Source organism: Malania oleifera, chromosome 11, assembly GCF_029873635.1.
Source record: "Malania oleifera isolate guangnan ecotype guangnan chromosome 11, ASM2987363v1, whole genome shotgun sequence".
Lineage (NCBI taxonomy): Eukaryota > Viridiplantae > Streptophyta > Magnoliopsida > Santalales > Ximeniaceae > Malania > Malania oleifera.
The window spans coordinates 48197189-48219693 of record NC_080427.1 but is presented as its reverse complement, the minus strand read 5'-3'; the positions used below and the strand labels follow the sequence as shown (position 1 = coordinate 48219693).

The window sequence follows — 22505 nt, the reverse complement described above, 5'->3', positions numbered from 1 at the left end:
TTCTGTGATACTTATACTTTCTCTATTAACTTACTCTCAACTAGTTAAAATTTTTCTAAAATTAATTATTTCACCCTAAACACTCAAGAAATGACTAACATTTCATTCTTAATGGAATGACCATACATTCTTGACTTAAAAAATGTAGAATAAATTATCATTTTTTTTTTACTTTCAAATTTGTCATTGCTAGTTGTTATAAATTCCTCAAATTCTAAATTTTAATCACGGGCTAGCGCAAAAGAAAATCTCGGCAATTGTTAGCAATAGCAACCACAAATATCGTCAGATATACTCGCAACTAGTAATTACAAATTAAAATTTTTACCAACTATTAATTTTTGATGTTTCAAAAAATTTTAAAAATTACCAATTTGAAAATTTTCATTTCATTAAAATCATTCAAAGCCTAATTAACTACTCAAACTTACTAAATATCTATTTTGACATTAAAATCAGAGTATTTATTTTGCAGGTTAAGAGAATTTGACTAAACATATGTAACTCATGTATGATATTACCAAAATGAAAGATTGAACAAATTAAGAGGAGAGAACTAATGTCATACACAAATATAGTGTTAAAACACAAAAGATTATATTATTTATTGATATAAAATAAATTCTCAATCATATTTTTTCCCTAAAGAATTCTAGACCAAACACAAATCATAGAAACTTCCATTACCAATTCAATTTAGACAAATATGACCTTATGAAGGAAATGCATAATTTGAATAACAAAGAGCAATCTTTTATATAAATGGCAAAATCTCTTTTTGAAAATGCCAAACCAAACACACCTTTCGTTTCTTTTTCAAATTCTCCAAGCTGGTCTTTTGGCCAGAGTCCCACTCTTCTCCTTCCATTTCCAGATTTACTGTAAATCCCACTGCCAGCAGAGGGTCTCTTTGACTCTTTTTGTCTTTTGTGGAAGAAGATAACCGACTCCATTAATGCCCAAGGCCTCACACTACCACAGCCTTCATTGCAAACACCAGTTAATGCACTCACCTCATCTGTGTCTGGTACTGTCTTCTTCTTCTTATCCCCTTCCTTTCTGATGAAGTCTTTCTTCGTCTCTTGATTCCACATATTGGTCAGCCCAGGGCCATCCTCCTTCCAAGGTTTGTCTCTTGCGCTGCACTCTCTGCGACTGTCATGCATTTGTAGCTTGTGGGTTGCTCTCTGATTCTCTGAATAATCTTGAAAAAAGAAAAGAAAAAGGAACTCATTCTTTGGCTTTTTTTGTTTGTTCATGTTCCCTTGTTGTGGCTCACTGCTCTTTAACTGCCTTGTCTGAGAATCCAAAACTCTGTGCTAAACAAGCTTCTTAAGTGGAATTTTCTTGTCATTTCTGCAGTGTATTTCAGTTTTTGGCTTTCAGTGGTTAGTGGGTTCTCTCTGGATTGAGGTTAGAAACGCTGTGACAAGTGTTGTGCGCTTTTGGAGCAGTAATTTAAATGTTTCATTTCGTGAGTTTCAAATTTGAACTAGTCCTAATTATTGAGAAATGAGAGCTTAAGGTGAAAGTTCAGTTTTCATTAGTTCATTGGGTTCTCTTTTTTGCTGACGCTGTTTGAGAATTTTCAGCGGCTGTGTTTCTTTCTGGGTCAAGCTCTCTAGTTATTATGGTTGTCTAGGGTTTTTGTCTTGGAAATATCTTCTCACCCCTAACTTGTTCAATGGGGCATGTGAACTTGATTCTTTTAGTGTTTCTTTCATGGGTTTTCTTTGTTTCTGGTGCCCAACAATTATCAAACTCTCAGACCCAAGTTCTTCTGCGGTTAATGAAACATTTGGAGTACCCTCCAGCGTTGCAAACTTGGAAAGCTTACAATGGGGATTTATGTAATACATCTTCTTCCCCACAAATGACTATCAAATGCCAGAATAATTTTGTCACTGAGCTTAGAATTAAGGGAGACAGACTTTCCAATACTAGCCAGTTCAATGGAATTGCAATTCCTGGTCATACTCTATCACAGAGTTTTTCTATTGATTCACTTTTTACCACATTGTCAAGTTTAAGTAGCTTGAGGGTTCTTAGTTTGGTATCTTTGGGAATTTGGGGACGACTTCCTGATAAAATTCACCGGCTATCCTCACTGGAGCTGCTTGACTTGAGTTCAAATTTCATGTTTGGTTCTATTCCTCCTAAGATATGTACAATGGTGAAGCTCCAAACTCTGACACTGGATGCCAATCACTTCAATGATACTGCCCCGGTTTGGTTGGATTCATTATCAAATCTTACGAGTTTGAGCTTGAAAAGAAATCGGTTCATTGGTCAGTTTCCTTCTTCAATATGTAGAATTACAACTCTGAGCAATATTGCATTATCTCACAATGAACTTTCGGGGAAATTGCCTGATTTGAGTTCCTTAGCCAATCTTCGTGTGTTGGATTTAAGGGAGAACCATTTCGATTCCGAGCTACCTGCTATGCCTAAGGGATTGGTTATGGCTCTCCTGAGCGGGAATTCCATTTCTGGCAAAATTCCCAAGCATTTTGGTAAACTAAGCCGGCTTCGGCAGCTTGATCTGTCATTCAATTTTCTGAGTGGAACACCCCCCTCTGTTTTGTTTTCTCTGCCAAACCTCACTTACTTGAATTTAGCATCCAATATGCTTAGCGGTTCAATTCCCATGGATCTAAGTTGCGGAGAAGAGCTTGGGTTTGTAGATATTTCTGCTAATAAGTTTGTAGGTGGACTTCCTTCTTGCCTGGGGTCAAGTTCAGATGAAAGGGTTGTTAACTTTGGTGGAAATTGCTTAGCTATTGATGCTCAACATCAACATCTAGAGTCATACTGCAAAGAAGACAGTATAAAGAGGAAGCAGTGTAGGGGAAAAGAAATAGTAATATTAGTTGGTGCAACTGGAGGAATGATTATTCTTATCACTCTTCTTGCTGTTGGGGTCTGCATTTTGCGTAGAAGATGCTGCTCACAGGGAACATTGGATAAGCATAAACTGCCAAAGCTGGTGCAGGATAATTCACCGGCCGTGTTATCCTCAGAAATGCTTGCAAATGCGAGTAAGTTCTTAATCTGGTAGATTATATTGTGCTTCCATTACTCATCCAATATTAAATCTAAGGATATCTCCTCCATAGAGTGCTTAATTTTACTTTTCAATATTCAGGGCTCATTTCTCAAGCAGCAAAACTGGGGACAGAAGGTGCACCACTCCATCGATTGTTTTCCTTGGAAGAGTTACAGGAAGCTACGAACAACTTTGATGTGTCAAATTTTATGGGTGAAGGCTCTATTGGCAAGGTATGTTTCTACAACCTAAATGTGCTTGAAGTTTTCATGAACTATTGGAGCCCTCCAAGATGGTTATTTCTGGTTCTTAATTCCTTCCAAACGCTTTCCCAACTTCAATATGAGTGGCTATTGCATTTTGAGGAGAAAACAAGGTTAGATCATGATAAATAATCAAAGGAAAAAAAAATTATGACAAAAGATGTATTTGGCATAGATAACAAACTTCATTTGGATTGTACTTTTTTGGTTGCCCCACTTATGGGTTCTTTGTAGTTATACCGTTTTCTCCATATGCTAAAAAATAATTGAATACCTTGAAATAATGAAACATGTGTTTCACAGAATTGTGAATCTTGGTGGGAATATCTTTTGACATTTTCTACTTTCTAGTGAGCCCATTTATGTGGTTATTTTGTTATCGTTACTGCTGCATATGCTCAAAAGTATTTTGTGTACTTGCATGCACACTATGTGCTGTTTGTTTGTTTGTTTGTTTTTTTTTCTCAACTGCTCATCCATGTTCTTTTTGTTAACACCGGAGGAGTTCATAGGTGTGCTTGATACACATGGGTGAGTACCAATTTGACCCAAAAGTTTAAGCCTCTTGGGTCTTGAGCCCAACCACGTATATAAGCACCCATTATCCACTCAATTTTTCCAATGTGGGTGCCGCCGATTTGGAGCCCTATGTGTGAGGGGAAGATTGTTAGGGTTATCCCACATCGCTTGTGGAAGAGACTGGTGGTCAGTTATTAAGTGTGAGGGAAAGCCTTACCCCATGACCTAGCTTTTGGGGTTGAGAAGGCCCTGGACCACCCAACATTTTTTAGACTTCTTCCTGCTGTTTTAGCGTGTTCCAACATAAACCCAAACATTTTGTGTAAAGCAGTGTGTTTGTTTGTCTTCATTTACTCGACCCAACTCAAAAGCCTTAGTTTTAATTACAGCTTGGTGACAAGAATAAATAAATAAGTACATGATGCATTAGCAACAGAGCCTTTATCTCAAACTATTTGGGATCTGTTGACTAATTCCTGCATGCTTTATTGTCATTATCAAATAAATGACACATTATTAGTCTTCGGAGTTTGACTTAACAGGCCAAATGGTAAACATGGATGCATCATAGAATTGCAGGGAGGGATCTCAGAGGAATGCCCCCCATCTTATATCTTCTTTCTTGTCTTCAACATGCACCAGAAAATGAGCATGGTGGACTATTCTAGTGACTTAAATTGAAAATAAGATATAATATATGGTTTCTACCACCATAAGGTCCACACAAATCTAATGGGTCAATCTTACTAGTGACTAGAGAAACCCAAGTTTAATATTTCCCAAGGGATGTATTCCTTTCCATTGCAGAGCCCAGATCATGTTTTTTATTCAAGCCAAATTGATTGTGCTAGGAAATGGAAACCCACTATTTTACATTTTGGGAATTGCTATTGGCACTTGCTGCACTCCAAAAAATGTTAGGACCGAAAGAGCCTATGGGTGGGATTGATACACATGTGTAAACACTAACTTGACCCAAAAGTTTAAGCCTATTGGGTCTTGAGCCCAACCATGTATATAAGCACCCATCATCCACTCTAATTTTCTAATGTGGGACAAGCTCACAAGTGAAATTCTCAACAAAAAATACTACTGGTGCACTCATCATTTTTCTTCACACAACGAAATGACAAATGTGCCTATTCCCTTGTGTTTTTGTATTTTTACTTGCAAAATGAAAATTAAGGTATAAAAATGAAAGTCTAGGAATAAATTTGTCATTTAATATATTAAAAATGAATAGAGATTGCCAATAGTATTTTTGCAGTGCCAATAGGACTTCCCTATATATTTTTTAAATAATGCCAAACTTGAACTTGATGGCTTGCCAGGATGCTGAGAAGTGCTTTTTTTTTGTTTTAGTTCTGTATCTGATATAATAATCTGCTTTGCTTTAGTAAATAAAAACAGTGAATGAGGTGGTTGATTTGCAAAAATTAATTATGTATTAGCTAGTGAAATATTTTGTAACCTTTATTTCCTCTTTTCAGCTTCACAAAGGAAGATTAGAGAATGGAACCTACGTTGCTGTGCGATCTTTGATTTTATTTAATAAATATTCAATTCGAAACCTTAAAATTTATCTAGATTTGCTTCTCAAGCTTCGTCACCCACGTTTGGTTGCCCTATTGGGTCATTGCATTGATGATGGTGGACAAGAGGATTCCTGTGCCAACAAAGTCTTCCTCGTATATGAATATGTGCCCAATGGGAATTACCGTACTCATCTCTCAGGTTAGTACATATCATTATGGTGAACATAGAAATGTATTCCCTGGATGGCAAGTTGTTCATATGCACATACTTGCGCAGATTGGGAGTGGGAAAAGGTAGGGTTTGTGGAGGCCATAGAATGCTTTTCTTTTGCATGCATTCTAAAATATGCAAAGTAGCTATGTATAAAATGATTCAAATGGCAGAGTAAGATTCTGCAACCATTTATGTATAGTTCAGAGCATGCCTTGTAGAGTTGGGTTGTTTGCTGTAATTAGAGATATTGTTGGTTTTCTTTTTCTTTTTTTGGTTGTGTGGGGGAAGAGGGAGGTTCACTTGGTGGGGTGGAGGTGATGTAGGTTCATTTTTGGTCCCAACAGGCAAACGCTCTTAAGCCAATTATCAAATGAGTTGCAAGTTTGTGGGGCTATATTGTTATAATGTATATATGGCCGTATAACTGTAACATGAAATCTTTTTGGTTTTATTTTATTTTATTTTATTTTTTTAGAGAGGGGGGGGGGGGGAGGAGAAGTGGGTGGTGACTGGAAATGATATGTGTTAATTTTTTGGTCCCAACAGAGAAAAGTTCTTAAAACCAAGTACCAGATGAGTTGAAAGTTTGTAGGTTGTTGCAATAGGGCAAATATTCATTTTTTTATCTGCTCTACATGTGGCATTGAGCATCTGGCTCTGTGAAACTATTGTCCCATTTTTGTACAAAAATTGGTAGCCTGTCAAACTCAGAACAAGGTCATCTACTTGTGCAGAGGATTGTCCGGGCAAGGTTCTTAAGTGGTCAGATAGATTGGCTATTCTAATTGGTGTTGCCAAGGCTGTGCATTTTCTACATACTGGGGTAATTCCTGGTTTTTTTAACAACCAATTGAAGACAAACAATATCTTGCTTGATGAACATTGTTTTCCAAAGCTGAGCGACTATGGAATGACCATCATTACAGAAGAAAACAATAAGCTTGAGGTATGTTTCCCTTACATTTGTATTAACTTGTTGATGTTGCAGTTGTAACCTTTCTCCAAGTGGTCATTCTGACACATTCTGTTTGTTTCTGTAGGGAAAGGAAGAAGGCACAAGATCAAGGTGAGCATGATTCTTGATCAACAAGTTTGGGCGATAAGTTTTTAAATAATAATGCAAAATGTACTTCCAAGTTTTCAAACCTAATTTCAATGAAGATGCACAATATTGCTTGAAGAAGCAAATCTTTTTGGAGAAATTTGTAACAATATGCATGATTTTACAGCTGGTGCATCATCCTGTTTTCACCTTCTTTAATGATAAATCAGACTTCAAACAAATAGTGTTGGGATCATAGGCTGATTTTTCTTCCGCACAGCACTCACGAGATTGTAAATTCCCTATTTCGCAATATTTGAGAGATGTATGCATAATTATCAAAAGAATGCCAGATTGAAAAAGTTCTCCTTCTTGGTTAAAAATGGTTGTGTAGGCAAACAGAGAAAAGATGAAAAGTTACTAGTATCTTCTTTTAATTATCTTCGGGGTTCACGTACATCATATTCCAAGTCATGTGTATGCCTGATGCAAAAATCTGCATTCATTGTTGCTGTTTTCAAATCAACCTTCTTTCTACTGTTTATTATATTTGCTTTTCTAAAAATTCCATTATATGAGGGCATGGTAATTATTTTTTTAATGGGACCTATTTTTGCAGTTGGAAACTTTAAAAATCTTATTTTTGTTGCAACTTTGTGTTGTAAGTTATCTGTAAAAATTTGACTAATTGAAATTTTACTTGCAGGCAAGCAGCAAGGTCAGATGACGATGTTTATAACTTTGGATTCATATTACTTGAATCACTTGTGGGGCCAACAGTAAATGGAAAGGAAGCATTTCTGCTGAATGAAATGGTAAGCCAAATAAAATGTGGATCCCAGTGCCCCTGCCAAAAAACAAGCATCATGACAGTGCTTTTTCTCTTTATTCATAATCAACCTTTCAAATCCAAGCTCAAGTGAAGCTTACTTTTTTCATGATTAGTTGAGCATATTAATAAATTTAGTTTGGTTAGTCAGGTTTGCTCAAGTGGTAAGGGCGAATTTGGGCATTGGTATCCCAAGGTCCCAAGTTTGATTCCTCACTTGTGCTTTGCTGTTGAATTACTAGGAATCCATCAATGGATGGGCGACAATGTTTTCATCCCCCTGTTTGTTGCTACTTAGGGGGGTCCGAAGGGCTTGCCCAGGTAGGAGTTCGGGGTCTTAAAAAGAAAAAAAAAATTAGGTTTCTCAATCATTTGAGATTCTACAAAACATACTAAAATATTTAGTAGAATTTTTTTTTTAAGCTGCTCTTATCTTCTAGATTTTCTCAATTTGAAAAGGTCTTCAATTAAGCATTTCAAAAGTTGTTTATTTGGCTCGAGTGGTAGATTTCTGAGACAAGATTTTATGAAGTACAGGCATCTTTTGGAAGCCAGGATGGCAGAAGAAAAATCGTAGATCCAATTGTGTTAACCACTTGCTCGCAAGAATCTTTATCAATTGTGATATCCATCACAAACAAATGCATGTCTCCCGAATCATCGGCCCGCCCTTCTTTTGAGGATGTGCTGTGGAATTTACAGTATGCAGCTCAAGTCCAGGCCACAGCTGATGCTGATCAGAAATCAGATGTTGTATCGGAGTCGTAACTTGTAGGGTGCAAAATGGGGGTCAGTCATTGATTCTATTGTGATTTTTGCAAAAGTTACAATGCTCTTCAACAACCCTGCCACTCATCTGTGAGGAAAGTATACCAATGTTTGGGCTGTCTTTGTCCATTGAAATGTAAAATTGTACATGTAATTCTTCAGTTGGCTAGGCTCCAAATATAGATGTTTTTTCTTTTTTTAAATGACAGAAGTGTAATTTCTCCATGTAAGTTTTCTGTTACATGTAATTTTCCAATTGGCTTGGCTCCAAATATAGATTTTTTGTTTTATGATAAATGACATAGAAGTGTAAATTCTACGTGCAAGTTTTCTGTTCAGTTCTGGCGCCCTTTAGTTTACTGTTTTGAGGTACAAAATTAACACTTTCAGCAGAGATTGCATTGTTGGTGTTGCATCAGAAATAAAAAAAAAAAAATAACACTACATCAAAATGGCACAGAAGAAAAAAGCTTTTGTATATTTGAATTTTGTTGTTTGAAAAAAACAAGTTGCATTGTGAGCTTGATGTTTGTGCTTCTTGTTTAATCATTGGGAAAATATTGGTCTGGTACAAAAATGTTGTTTTTGATACCTTCCATAGCTCCATTTCAACTTGACAACTCCAGCAGGGAATGCTGTGTAGGTGTTGCATCAGCGAAAAATGGCGAAAGATAACACATACATCGCCAAACAAATTCATCGAAATGGCGCAAAAGAATCTGCATATTTGAACTTTGTTGTTTGAGGAGAAGTGCCTCTTGCTTTGTGATCTAATTTTTGTTTTTTGTTAATGGTTGAGAAGCGAGGGCAGGCTTTAGATCAACAGTAACATTGCTCTTTTGTGGCTTGCACCATGAGTTTTAATCCGAGAAAATAGTCTCTCTATATAATGTTGAGAATTCCACTTGTAAGCTTGTCTCACATTGAAAAATTAGAGTGAATGATGGGTGGTTATATACATGGTTGGGTCCAAGACCTAATAGGCTTAAGCTTTTGGGTCAAGTTGGTGTTCACCCATGTGTATCAAGCCCACCCATGGGCTCCTTTGGTCCTAACAAGTGGTATTAGAGCTGACGGTTCGTAAGTTTGGGTAAGCGACATCATAAAAAAGTTGAGATGTGAAACTAATTCTCCTGATGTGCTAACAGTTGGAGGACCAAGTGTGTGACTGAGGCTATTAAGGATCATCTAGGCCGCGGATGGATTCGAATAGGGTCAAGATGTGAGAGGTAGGATTGGTTCGGAGGCACGTGGAATGTAATTCGACGCACGTAAGGTGCCAGTGGTAAGGCCCACTTGAGCAACTGTTGGAGAATTGAACTTACTCCCAGAAGGAAGGCGATTTCCGTTCAAGGGGGAGCAGTTGGAACTCACAAGTGAGGGTCACTTGTGAGCTTCTCCTACATTGGAAAATTAGAGTGGATGACATGTGTTTATATACATGGTTGGGTCCAAGACCCAATAGGCTTAAACTTTTGGGTCAAATTGGTATTCACTCATGTATATCAAGCCCACCCATGGACTCCTCTGGTCCTAACATATAAGTGTTGTGAAATTATGTCTTAAGATTATACGCGCACACACAATAACTACAAAAATTAGATAAAATCAAAAGTGAGAAGAAGAATATGAATTTATTTGGTTTGACAATGTGCTTACATCCACGGATTCGTTGCACAATTTTTACTATCAAATGAAAGATTGACTTAGAGTTTCAACCTTCGAGTACAATGTATATATATATTGTTCTATGTAAAAATCTCAAAATATCTTCATATGATATACATTTACATTGTGCTCTGAATACCCTCAAGTGGACATCCTTGAATATGAGCCACAACTAAACAATAAGGTTGGGCACAACGATGTGGTTCAAAAATGTTGTTTCAATTAACCTCCTTTCATTTCAAATTAAGGGCCCTACGAGTTCAAGTAGGCTGGTAGATGTCATTCAAATCTTAAAGTTGCTTGCAAATGCACCAAATTCTTTAGGCTATTTGGTGTTGGCCTACTTCAATTTCTATAAAGAGATTTTGAAAAAAATGAAGAGAAAAGGTAGCTGTCACAACTCCAAAATTTCAGTTCTCTGTGGAATAATATGTAGCAGAAGCTTGGTAAATAAGGGAGGAGGGAGGGAAGTCCAAATCTTACCTAATAGAAGAATGAATTTGTACCAAACATTTCATGTTAAAGGTATTAATAAATGAATGTAGTATTTTGTCCCATAGTCTTCATTCTCAGAAGGTGTATGACACAAATCACATTCCCTTCAACCAAACTACATTGGGCTGTCCTTGATTAACCATCTAGAGTTAGATCTTATGGATGCAGACACCTCAACCTAAACCACTCTCTCTCTCTCTCTCTAAAAGAATAAACAAAAAATTGTACAAGTTCACCTAATTTCTTTGTTGGGAGCTTGGGGATTTTGGGTTGTTTTTGGAATTTTAGGAACATTGATTTTCGTTGTTGAATTTAAATTTGTGCGAATTTCAACAAACTGCAATATAATTTTGTGTTCCGTCTTGTATTTGAGAATATGAATTTCATACTCGAGATTTGGATTTGTATGTATTTGCATAAAATTTAATATAATTTTATATTTCATTTAATCCAAATCAATACAAATTTAAATTAAAGAAATCCAACTTCCAAGCTCCAAGGAGTAAATTCCCAAATATATGAGACGAGTGCTTAATCCTTTCGATTACTATGGTGCTAAGAAACACGTATTGGAGAGGAGCACCAAACCATTGAGTAGGCAAATTAAGATTTGTTTGGTACATAATAATGGAATGAATAAATATAAATTTTTGCTATTACATTTAAATTTATGAGAATTTAAACAAAATTTAATACACTTGTTTGGTACACTTGTACTGTGTTATATTTAAATTCATACAAATATAAACTCAAAACTCAAATTATGGTTGTATTTGACAGTATGAATTTTAGCAATAATTATATTGTGCACAAATATTTTAGGTTGGGTCTTTAATAATTCTTTAATTCGTAAATTGATTTTAAACCTATAATCACATCAAGAGAAAATTGATAGTTCAAACTTAAAAAAAAAAAAAAAAATTAATTTCCACAACAACATTTACTTTTCAATAAAGCATCATTAAACCTATAAATTTTTTACAAGTAATTTTATTTCATTAAATCACTTTGCGTTAGGAATTGTCCCAAACAGTGTACTTTTAATTTTAGAACAAGTTGATAAAATCATAATAATTGTCATTAGATAACACTGAGATAAATTCAAACACTAAGAAGAAAAAAATGAATATTAAGGTAAGTGGTAATAAAAAATCACCTGATGTTGGAACAAAAACATAAAATATAGAAAAATATAATTACTTTTAGCGAAACAATAATTTTCTTAGTAGACAATAAAGTTATTGGCATGAAAATTGACATGTTTTCTATTACACACGATAATGTTACTTTTATTAGAGAGCATGTGTCAATTTCTTATTGGAATCTCGAGCAAAATAAAAGAAAGATCTAGAATTCAAATAAAAATCTAGTCAAAAAATTAAAATAAAATTTGACTAAAGATAGATGGAAGAAAAAATAATTATATCGTCACACCTAAAATTTATTTGATCAAACTAGGCTATTTCAGGGTCTAGGATTGAACTTAAAGTTTTTTTAAAAAATAAAATTAAAATAAAAGACATTGACCTTTCCTGAGATTTAACAAAAAGATACTCACATCTCCTGAGATTTCAAAAATTTAAGGGACCTTTCCTTATATCTTACGAATTTCAAAAACCTCCCTTAAGATTTGTAAAAAAGATACAAATCTATTATTATATTTTATAAAAAAAGATTTTTTTTAGGAGATGCTTGTATCTTTTTGACAAATCTAAGGAGAAATCTATGAAATTTTTGAAACTTAGTGAAAGTTAATAAAAATTTTGAAATCTCAAGACATATTTGTGAAATTTTTGAAATCTTTGTTTGTCTTTTTTTTTTATTTGAGTTACACTAACTAAAGTCACACCGTCTCCAAATAGTAACTAAAATAATTTCAATTATGAAAAATATTATTTGCTTTACTTTCAAAAAAAATTTAAAAAATAATAGGCCCAAACCCTAAAAACACCAACCCCAATACCAATCTAACCTAGATTTAGTCTGGGACCAACTAAAGTATATAATAAATAAATCTATTGACATACACATGGCCACCATTGATCAGTGTCTCCATTTTTTTAAAAATAAAAGTATAAAATAAATTATAAAAATGAGAAATATATATATATATATATATAAAGAATAATATTTTAAGAGTTAAATTTAAAATTCACTAATTAAAAAATTATTAGTTGACACTTGAACTCCCGTAAGCGAGACGTCAAAGTTTGGTACGAAGCATAAGAAAAAAGGTGTCGTGATGTTTTAGTGGTGCGAGCATTAATAATTCATCGATTATAAATCCCACTCGAGAGAATTAAAATCGAACATTATCCTTTGAAATGGCGAGACTTGCAAAGAAAGAACAATTGCTTTGGATAAAATTTGAAGTCAACTAATTGTAAGATATTGATGAGAGTTATAGTTCACATCACAGTAATGTTGGTTTTAGAATATTTTAATTGAAACATTGATAAAATATTTTTACGATTCATGAGTTTTAAAATAAGAGGATAAATGAGTCAAGTTTACAATCAAACTACTTAATTCAACTTATTTTATAACTCGACTAAATTTGATTCTATTAAAGTTCGATTTGATTTCAAATTACTCAAGTGGCTTAATAAGTGAAGGTCAAATTTTATAATACTACTCATGAACATTAACCAAACTTAATTGATCAATATATTAAATCTTACTCAATTTTACTAAAATTCGAGTTAAGCTAAAGTTATTCGAGTGACTTAATCGAAATTTTACAATACAACTCATGAACTTAATCGAGCAACACGTTAAATTCAACTCATTCTTAAATTTAAATTACTTGAGTAATTTAATAAATTAATATCGAATTTTATAATACTAGTGACAATACATCAAAATTATATTTTTATATTATTTTCTAATTTCAGTGAAGATAAATTGGAATTTTAGGAAATTAAATGAGTGAAATTTAGAGAGAAGAAGATTTGAGTATCACAATACCGTATGGGATGGAGAACAATGCACGGTGTTATGGAGTTTGGTGGGGCCCACCGCCCTGGACCGAAAGGGACGGATAAACGTCGGCGAGTGAGTCCAACCCAGCGACGAAAGCGATGCCCACTCGCTCAGTAACCCACGGTTGCGTACTCCCCCACGTGCGGGCCCACGACGTGAACGCACGCGAAGCCCACTGGCACAGCCGCCCACGTGGTGGTTCTCTACGCTAGTGAACGTTGTGCTTGGAGATTGGGGCACACGCTCTTAACTAGCGGGTCCGAAATAAATGGCATTCAATTAGGCCCGATTTGCCAAGTCATATGAAGGCATAAACGGCGTCGTTCTCGAGGACTCGCGTCGTCTCGAAGGAGGAGTCCTCGGGAACGACGCCGTTTTCCTTGTCGGTATCAGAATTGACTCGGCGAGACGAGCACTCTTTTAAGTTATGGAAATTCTTTTCTCTTATTTTTATTTTTATTTTTATTTTGTGTGTAGTTTAATTCACTGCACGAGTTGAGTCTGTGACTCTGGTATTTCTAAGTAATGATTGATCATCAATTTTTCATCCTTCGTGCATTTCGCGGAGTCCTCTGCTGTTAATTTCTGGGTATGCGTTCTTACATTTTCGTCATTTTTTGCTGATTTTTCAGTAAGGAACTGATGAAACATAAGCTGATTTTTGCCCAAATTCAGTAGATTTTCTTTTTAATTTTCGGTAATTTGGTATTGCATTGTGATGGATTTGTTTGCTTTCCAATGTTAATGGATCTGATGCAAAATCAGTAGATCGAAGTCCCAGCACTGTTCAGTGACTGAAGAAAATGTTGCGGTTTGGCTTTGCTGGGATTGAACCCGCTGGTTGTTAACGGCGGCCATTGCTGGGATGTTTGAGCTTAAAATGGGTTTCCAACATATGGGTTTTATGTTTTCTGAGCTCCGTTTTGCTGATTGCTTGTTCATGCTCACGCTTCTATTTAATGCTCTTGCAGTGCCTATTTTTATTTTTTTTGGAAAACTTTTTATGTTATTTTCTCCTCTTTGGTTTTTTTTTTCCCTTTTAATATCAGAAGATTCTACCACTTTCCCCCGGAAATTTCCCATTTTAGTATGATCATAATAAGAGAATTGCATCATGTGAAAAAATTTATTTATGGGTCCTCTCTTTCTTCTTCTGTTTTCTGTTTTTTTTGGGGCCGTGTTCAAAGCTGGTGCTTTTAATTCTTAATCTGCAACTGCGTATATTCACACATTTGGTCGCTGATAAAATGGAATTAGGAGAGAGCAATTTCTTTTGGTTTTTCGGTCTGTTTTGCGTACAGAAGAGAGAAGAAAGGGAAAGTAATGGAATGGAGCCTGGTTGTTTCCTTGTGTCATTAAGTAATGAAAATTTGAACATTATAAGTTCTGTTCTGCATTTCATCAACAGCTAAAGCGGATAAAATTCTTTTTAACCCTCAAAGAGCTTTGAAGAAAGCACGTTTCTCATTCTGGATTCATTCTCATCTGTATTTTGTTGACTGATTGTTTCTTTTTTTTTTTTTTTGGGTTTTAGGAGCCTTGCAATTTTATAAAGTTGTAGACTCGTTGCCATTTGAAATCCTGATTGAAGGAACTGCAGCATTTGTGCAGCCATGGTTCTAGGACTGAGGACGAAGAACCGGAGGAGTCCCTCAGTTCAAGTTGATTATCTAATTCATGTTCGGGAGATTAAGCCTTGGCCCCCTTCACAGTCACTGAGATCCCTCCGTTCGGTCCTACTTCAGTGGGAAAATGGTGAGCGTAGTTCTGGGTCTACCAGCCCCGTTGTCCCTTCACTCGGTTCTGGTACTGGGGATGGGAAAATTGAATTCAATGAATCTTTCAAAATCCCTGTGACTCTGTTGAGGGACATGTCTATCAAGGGTGGGGATTCAGATGTTTTCCAAAAGAATTGTTTAGAGTTCAACTTGTATGAACCTCGAAGGGATAAGACCGTGAAGGGCCAATTATTGGGAACTGCTATAATAGACTTGGCAGAGTATGGTGTGTTCAGAGAGAGCTTAAGCATTAGCGCTCCTATGAACTGCAAGAGAAATTTTAGGAACACTGCTCAACCGGTTCTGTTTATTAATATCCAGTTCGTTGATAAGGGTCGCCCGGGCTCCTTGTCGAAGGACACCCCACAGAAAGAAGCAGTGCTGGACAAGAATGGTGGAGAATCTGTTTCTAAATTGATGAATGAAGAATATGCCGAGGAAGCTGAGGTTGCCTCTTTTACTGATGATGATGCCTCCTGGAACTCTTCTGTGACTGTTGGATCTTCAAATGGGGGTTCCCCTCAGAATAAAGAGGTACTTGTACTTGCCTTTTCTTACATTCTCTTAGTGATGGCGGAAGTTGAGTTTGATTCTGCTATCAATAAGTTGATCTGGCACAAAAATCTTTGCCCAGATCTTGATAAAGCATGAACAATATAGCAGTAACATATATATTTTTCTTATCATTATTAGCAAAATTGTCGTAGCAGCATAAGTTGTACTGACAAGTCTCTCTCTAAACCTTTTGCATGAACATGAGAGAGAGAGAGAGGCATTTGATTTGGGTGATTAACTCATTGAATCCCCACTGTGAGCAGATAGATGAATTATGTCAAAATTTGCATTAGATATCCTGATGATAGTTCATTACAATAAAATTTATAGCAATAACATATATATTTTTCTTATCATTATTAGCAAAATTGTCGTAGCAGCATAAGTTGTACTCACAAGTTTCTCTCTAAACCTTTTGCATGAACATGAGAGAGAGAGAGAGGCATTTGATTTGGGTGATTAACTCATTGAATCCCCACTGCGAGCAGATAGATGAATTATGTCAAAATTTGCATTAGATATCCTGATGATAGTTCATTACAATAAAATTTATCAACAGTAATCTACAAACAATTGCATAGGGGTTACCCATCCCCTTGAGGTCAACCTGGTTGGTGAACTTAATTTTTTTTTCTTAATCCCTGCATTTCATAATTTGAGATAACTAAGAATGGGTATTAAATGCAGAATGGATCAAAAACAGTGATGGATTGCACAGGAGGGTTTAATAAGGAGCATGCTTTGACTTCAAAAACAGAGACTGTGATTGAACCACATGAAAATTTGAAGGGTAGTTCATCGTGCTCGTCAATAGTAGACTTATCTTCTGACGGGGGGAGCCCAATAAATAATCATGATTCTTCATCCAGCTGCACTGATTCTAATTTAGCATTGTTTTCCCAAGAAAATGTTGTCCATAGCTTTCAATCTTTCTCCTCATCTATAATCAGCGAAGCTGTGGAGGAAACCTCCAGTGCCACGATGAAGCACAGTTACCATGAGGATTTGACTCAGGAGGTTCATGGAAAGGTCCCTAATGGCAGAAGTGCAATCAGCACTAATGCTCAAGAAAACGAGAAGGGAAACATGTCAAACAGTTCATTCGAAGAAGCACACTCAAATACCAATTCCCAGATGCTGGAAAAGTTGGGCTTTTCAAGCTCTGCTGATTCTCAAATCTATGCAGAGGATAATGGGAAAGCGGTGATGCCTAAAAGAACTGGGCCAGAAGAGGCTGCAAGCGCCACTGATATTAATTGTGGTTCTATGGAGGGCAAAGATAGAAAGAAGGAACAGGAAAGTGGAAAACAAAGTCTAAAAGATGAAAATCAGTCTCTGGAAGATGAGCCATTAGATATATTTTCACAAGATTCTGCCAGAAAGCAGGTCTCACTGGGAAGTGATACACTTTCCTTTAGCAGTAAAAATCTTGGAATGAGAAGCAACATCCTGAATAATGATAGATTGAAACATGTGAAATCCGTTCGATCACCATTAGACTCCGCTAGAAGCAATGGCTTGGTAAACAGTAACCAGATTACAGATGAAGTAGGGGAAATTCGTGTCCCAATAGATGCACAAGGTGGTGCAAAGAACTCAGTAAGCAATGAAAGAAGAGATGCTAAGATTTATTCAAAGGAGACAAAAAATACATTATCTGATGGTAAAATCCAGCAATTGGAATACAGAATAAAGATGCTTGAGGGAGAGTTAAGAGAAGCTGCCGCCATTGAGGTTGCTCTGTACTCTGTCATTGCTGAGCATGGAAGTTCCATGAGTAAGGTTCATGCTCCAGCCAGACGCCTTTCACGGCTGTATCTCCATGCTTGCAGAGAAAGTTCCCAACCAAGGAAAGCGAGCGTGGCTAGAAGTGCTGTTTCAGGATTAGTTTTAGTCGCAAAAGCATGCGGAAATGATGTCCCAAGGTAAAAGTTCATTATTACCTCCATTTCCTTGATAATTCTTTTTAACATCGTAACCAGTGTCAATGTCCCAAAATGATATTCCAAGTTTCTGGAACGCCAAGTTGGTCATGGAGAACAGTTTTGATTTTTCTTCAAGGGGACCAAATATTAATTTTTCGTTGAATCTGCAGTAATAACTGAGAGCATTCCACTCCAGCACTAAGGTTTTACCAAATGTATATCACCCGAAAGAACTGATAGCGCCTTTGCATTTTTCTAACCATCTTTTCCATCAGAGAAAAATAAGCTGGAAGTGACAATGTTAGTCCAGGTCCAAATTGGGGTGTGAGACTGGGTTTGGTGGTTAGAAGCTGGTTTTTTCATGTTACTCTCTATCTGTTTCAATTTTAAGCTGGCCATAAAACTTCATTTATTTTTAATGTTGCAGGAGTATTCTAATGAAATCTATTTTTTCACACTATATGCAGGTTGACATTTTGGTTGTCGAATTCAGTCATGCTGAGAGCAATTATAAGCCGAGCTATTGGAAAATCACAGCCTCCACTTTCTGCTGGACCTCGTACTGTAAAGAATAGTGGTGAAAATGGAAACAACAAACGATCAGCTCAGTTGACATGGAAGGAGTCCACTCCCAGCAAGAAAGAGAACAAAAGGGATATATACAAAAGTTTTAGTGACTGGGAGGACCAACACGCATTTACATCTGGCCTAGAAAAGGTTGAAGCTTGGATATTTTCCCGAATCATTGAGTCCATCTGGTGGCAGGTAATAAGTCCACCTCCCCTGGCTTTTCTTTGATAAAAGGCTCATTGAATGTATAAAAGGGCTTGCTGGTATTAAAATGAATTATAAAATTTATCTGACATTGCTCTGTTTTTCTTCCCTAGACTCTGACTCCACACATGCAGTCCACGGCTGCAAAGGCAATAGATAGAGGTCCAGGCACTAGCTCAGGGAAAACCTGTAGAAGGATGCCCTGTTCCGCTGATCAAGAACAAGGGAACTTTTCACTAGACCTGTGGAAGAAGGCATTCAAGGATGCTTGTGAAAGGCTTTGTCCTGTTCGAGCTGGAGGGCATGAGTGTGGCTGCTTGCCTGCGTTGACTAGATTGGTAAATCCTTATATATTTTCCTTTAATATGTACATGGCCAGATAGAGAAAAATGGAGGTGATATTTCAATATGTAAATCTCCAACATTGCATATAAGGAACTTTGTAGAAACTTTCTGCAAAAATGTTGATATGGTTTTTCTTGATAATGTGTTTATTTTTATTTTATCTATTGTTTAAAAATCTCTGTACAAAATATTAAAATAAAAATGGAAATAAAAATTAAAATAAAACTGGAAATCTGTGAATCTAAAATTTCAAAGTGCATGAGATAGGAATGCTTATGAGTGAATAATGTAAAATTGAGTAAGGTATAACTGATCCGCAAAAAACTCCTAAAAAAATACAGTTTATCCCAGCTTCCCAGCCCTCACTCCAGAGCTCTAGTAAAGTTGCAGTCTTAGACTCTTAGACTAGCAAATCCCTTTAGGAACTTTGGTCTGAACATTCTCTGTGGGAATATGGCTGTGTTGTTCAGTTCTTTCATGGTTGACATTCAGTCCTCAAGTAATAGTGATGGAGAACCATGAATGAAGAACTTTTATATATTTATATTGTAGCTAGGTTTTTATATTTAGTTTGGGGAACCTCTTGTTATTTTAGAAGTTCAGTTAAATTAACTTTATTTTGTGTATGCTAGTTCTCGCCCCTTCATTGATGTAGGCATCAATGAGTGTCTCACAGCTGATTTAGTTCTCTAATGTTGGAGAAACCCCAGAGATAATGATTTTAACCATAATCTGGTGGGTTGGTTTGTGGTCCAGACCATCTCGTGTAATTGAGGTATGGATTTGGAAGAGTTGGCACGCATAGGATTTCTTTGACCAGGGTCCTGCTGTGTTAAACTAGTTAGAACCCTATTCTAATATCCTAGCTATCTGGCATTTCTATCTGAGGTGCACTGCCTACCATCTTCAAGTACAGTTTGCTCTTTGGTGCGCGCTTAAAACGCGCGCGCGCGCGTATTGTACATTAAGCAAAAGACTCTTTTATCAATATATTTAGTTGTCGTGTTGTTGATAGTTGTGTTTGATTGTGTATATAAGCAGATAATATTAATTTCAGACCTCCAAAATTTAATATTAGCATTTATTCTGTCTTATTTACAGATAATGGAACAGTGTGTGGCTAGATTAGATGTGGCGATGTTCAATGCCATTCTTCGGGAATCTTCTGATGAGATCCCAACTGATCCTGTTTCGGACCCCATCACTGATCCCAGGGTTCTTCCTGTGCCATCTGGAAAATCAAGCTTCGGAGCTGGTGCACAACTGAAAAATGCAGTAAGCGACTGAATTCTAATTTTTCTCAGGCTAATTTTAATGCAGATTGTAGAGTATTGGTAGGTGCTTGTCATTCTCTCACTTGTGTGTGGTAAGGAGCTTCCATTTCCCAGATTCATAGCTGATCTTTATTACTTTATTATCAATATTAATTACATTGGTTCTCTTTACTGGAATGGATTTTGCATGTAAGACAGATTAAAGTTTTAAATTCTGGATTTGTAGTCCTAATATTTATCTAGTTTTTGAGAATTTCCTTCAGAAGAATGCTTAACATCCTATGATGCACATCAGGTTGCAGTATCAAATGCAATGCAAAGTTTTGAATGCATTGTGTCTAGTTCTAAAATAAAACTAAATTATGGTTGCTGTTCTTAAATGATTTTTCCTGTTTCTGTTTTGTGGATTACAGATTGGGAACTGGTCCAGATGGCTGACCGACCTTTTTGGAATTGATCATGATGATTCGTTTGAAACTGAGAATGAATGTGATGATGATGGCGACAAACATGATACATCTTTCAAGTCTTTCCACCTCCTTAATGCGTTAAGCGACCTTATGATGCTTCCAAAGGACATGCTGCTAAGTAGGTCCATAAGAAAAGAGGTTTAGACCTGCTACTCACCCTTTAATCTAGTTTCAAGTCATCACAGTCAGTAATTTTTCTGGGCATAGTTACAGTGCTAGCTTTCTATTTTCATAGGTATGTCCAACATTTGGTGCACCATTGATCAGGAGGGTTCTAAGCAATTTTGTCCCTGATGAGTTTTGCCCTGACCCAATTCCAGAGGTGGTTCTTGAAGCCCTGGACTCGGAGGTTAGTCACTTCCCAAACTCCCAATTTTTGTTTTCTCATACAATTATCTGTGTCAAAGTTGCAGGTTAGCTCTGTTAGCTAATCTCTATTCTGTGTGTTCCAAAAAGAGAGTACTTTTTTGGTGTGAACACAGGAGATTTAAGTGAAAAATGGTGCGACTTGCAAGATAATTTCTCCTGGAAAATATGACGATAGAAAAAATTACAGTTCCAAAGAGCCTAGTGTGTTTTTGCTTCTTCATGAAGTCAATTATGTGGGGATCCTGAACCAGTGAATAAATGTGCAATTTGAGTAAAAAATTATGGTGCTTGCACGATAATATTCTTCATATTGAGTTCGTCTAGTTGATCTGGATCATAGTTTTCCTACTTGTGGCTGCGTGCTGTTTCATTGTTGCTTGCAATGATTATTCTAAACCGCAGATACACTTGGTGAGGATCAGAATACCAATTTTCTCTATTTGTACTAGTTTATCAACACCTTAATCATTTCAGGATTCTGTTGAAACCATGAAAGATGTCGTGGCAGACTTTCCATGCATGGCAGCTCCTGCAGCATATCTGCCGCCTTCTGCAGCTTCCCTTGCAGGCATTCTTGGAGAGTCCGGAAGCCAAACTCAGCTCAGAAGAAGCGGTTCCTCGGTGCTTAGGAAATCGTACACCAGTGATGATGAGCTCGATGAATTGGATTCACCCTTGACTTCAATCATCGTTGATAGTTCTCGATCTTCTCCTGCTGCAGCCAAGCCCAAGTGGGTATCTAAGGAAAATAGCGGTCGGAATGCTGTGAGGTATCAACTCCTTCGGGAGGTGTGGTTGAATAGTGATTAGTTCTATGGTATTAAATGTACATAAAACATGTGATGGTTCGTTTTGTTTTGTTTTGTGTTTTTGAGTTGTAAATCCAAAAAGCCCAGTTTTTGTATGACCACTGTTACTTGTTTTTATGTACAAAAAGGTATGTTATTTTGCTTAGGTTTTTTGCTGGTGGCATTTGCAGAGCAAAACAAAATCATAGGTGTGATCTGGAAATTTTTGAATTGAAGTGTTCCCCCTTTAAGGCATAATAAGCCTATATACAAAAACAAATGCTCTTTTTATTTCAAAGGAGAGAGAGAGAGAGAGAGAGAGAGAGAGAGAGAGAGAGAGAGAATCTTGTACGGGTTCTTGGGAAGATTGGATCTATGAATGAATCTGCAGACTAAATTACATTTAGTAGATGGAAGCTTTTTATATTAATAGTGGAAAGTGATGGCATTTGAGATTTGAGTCAAAGAATGAGAAAAAAAAATGCAGTCCAACATCAGCTTATCTCTTGCATCGTGGCATCCTCAAAAATGCTGATATGCAGCCACATCCTATACCTCAGTACCTCAGGAAATTTACTAAATAATAGTCTCATTCATAGTTGAGGTGTCTTTGTACCATTATGTAATTTTAGATATTGTTAAGTTAGGTATATGGCGTTAGAATATTCTTTGGTTGGTTAGTTGAGGTGTCTTTGTTCCATTTGTAAAGCTGCAGCATCATGTACAACATAAAATGCAATGCAATTTATGCAATAGAATTCCCAGCAATTCGTCTTTGTCTTTTTCTCTTCCGTGCTTCTTCCCTTGTTATTCTGACATGGATTTAGAGTAGGGTTTAGAGTAAGAATTCCACATTTTTTTTCAAT

At 36.4% G+C, this 22505-nt stretch overlaps 2 protein-coding genes across 5 annotated transcripts; both read left to right on the top strand.

The window, feature by feature from the left end:
- Positions 1–863: 863 nt before the first annotated feature.
- On the top strand, positions 864–8513 carry LOC131167384 (probable inactive leucine-rich repeat receptor-like protein kinase At3g03770). The gene is made up of 8 exons (XM_058126188.1): positions 864–1126; positions 1363–3038; positions 3146–3279; positions 5319–5562; positions 6312–6523; positions 6618–6643; positions 7326–7434; positions 7986–8513. The coding sequence occupies exons 2-8, from the start codon at positions 1685–1687 to the stop codon at positions 8214–8216; spliced, it is 2310 nt and encodes a 769-aa protein (XP_057982171.1). The 5' UTR covers positions 864–1126; positions 1363–1684; the 3' UTR covers positions 8217–8513.
- Positions 8514–13696: 5183 nt separating this feature from the next.
- On the top strand, positions 13697–21805 carry LOC131167383 (uncharacterized). Of its 4 annotated transcripts, none has more exons than XM_058126185.1 (9): positions 13697–13950; positions 14896–15673; positions 16382–17619; positions 18087–18384; positions 18507–18731; positions 19840–20013; positions 20426–20620; positions 20718–20831; positions 21326–21805. In XM_058126185.1, exons 2-9 carry the CDS (start codon positions 14975–14977, stop codon positions 21659–21661), a joined length of 3279 nt encoding a protein of 1092 aa, XP_057982168.1. In that variant the 5' UTR covers positions 13697–13950; positions 14896–14974; the 3' UTR covers positions 21662–21805. The 4 variants fall into 4 exon arrangements, 3 of the variants coding, with proteins under 3 accessions (XP_057982168.1, XP_057982169.1, XP_057982170.1); XR_009140116.1 differs by having other exon boundaries at positions 13789–13950; positions 20426–20600; positions 21326–21360; XM_058126186.1 differs by having other exon boundaries at positions 13819–13950; positions 14127–15673.
- The last annotated feature ends 700 nt before the right edge of the window (positions 21806–22505 follow it).

Excerpts from the sequence above, each read along its gene's own strand:
- LOC131167384 (XM_058126188.1), top strand. The coding sequence starts at position 1,685 with ATGGGGCATGTGAACTTGATTCTTTTAGTGTTTCTTTCATGGGTTTTC. Across the intron at positions 3,280-5,318 it reads GTGAAGGCTCTATTGGCAAG|CTTCACAAAGGAAGATTAGA; the intron begins GTATGTTTCTAC and ends TCCTCTTTTCAG. Across the intron at positions 6,524-6,617 it reads AAGAAAACAATAAGCTTGAG|GGAAAGGAAGAAGGCACAAG; the intron begins GTATGTTTCCCT and ends TTGTTTCTGTAG.
- LOC131167383 (XM_058126185.1), top strand. The coding sequence starts at position 14,975 with ATGGTTCTAGGACTGAGGACGAAGAACCGGAGGAGTCCCTCAGTTCAA. Across the intron at positions 18,385-18,506 it reads TTGAGTCCATCTGGTGGCAG|ACTCTGACTCCACACATGCA; the intron begins GTAATAAGTCCA and ends TTTCTTCCCTAG. Across the intron at positions 18,732-19,839 it reads TGCCTGCGTTGACTAGATTG|ATAATGGAACAGTGTGTGGC; the intron begins GTAAATCCTTAT and ends TCTTATTTACAG.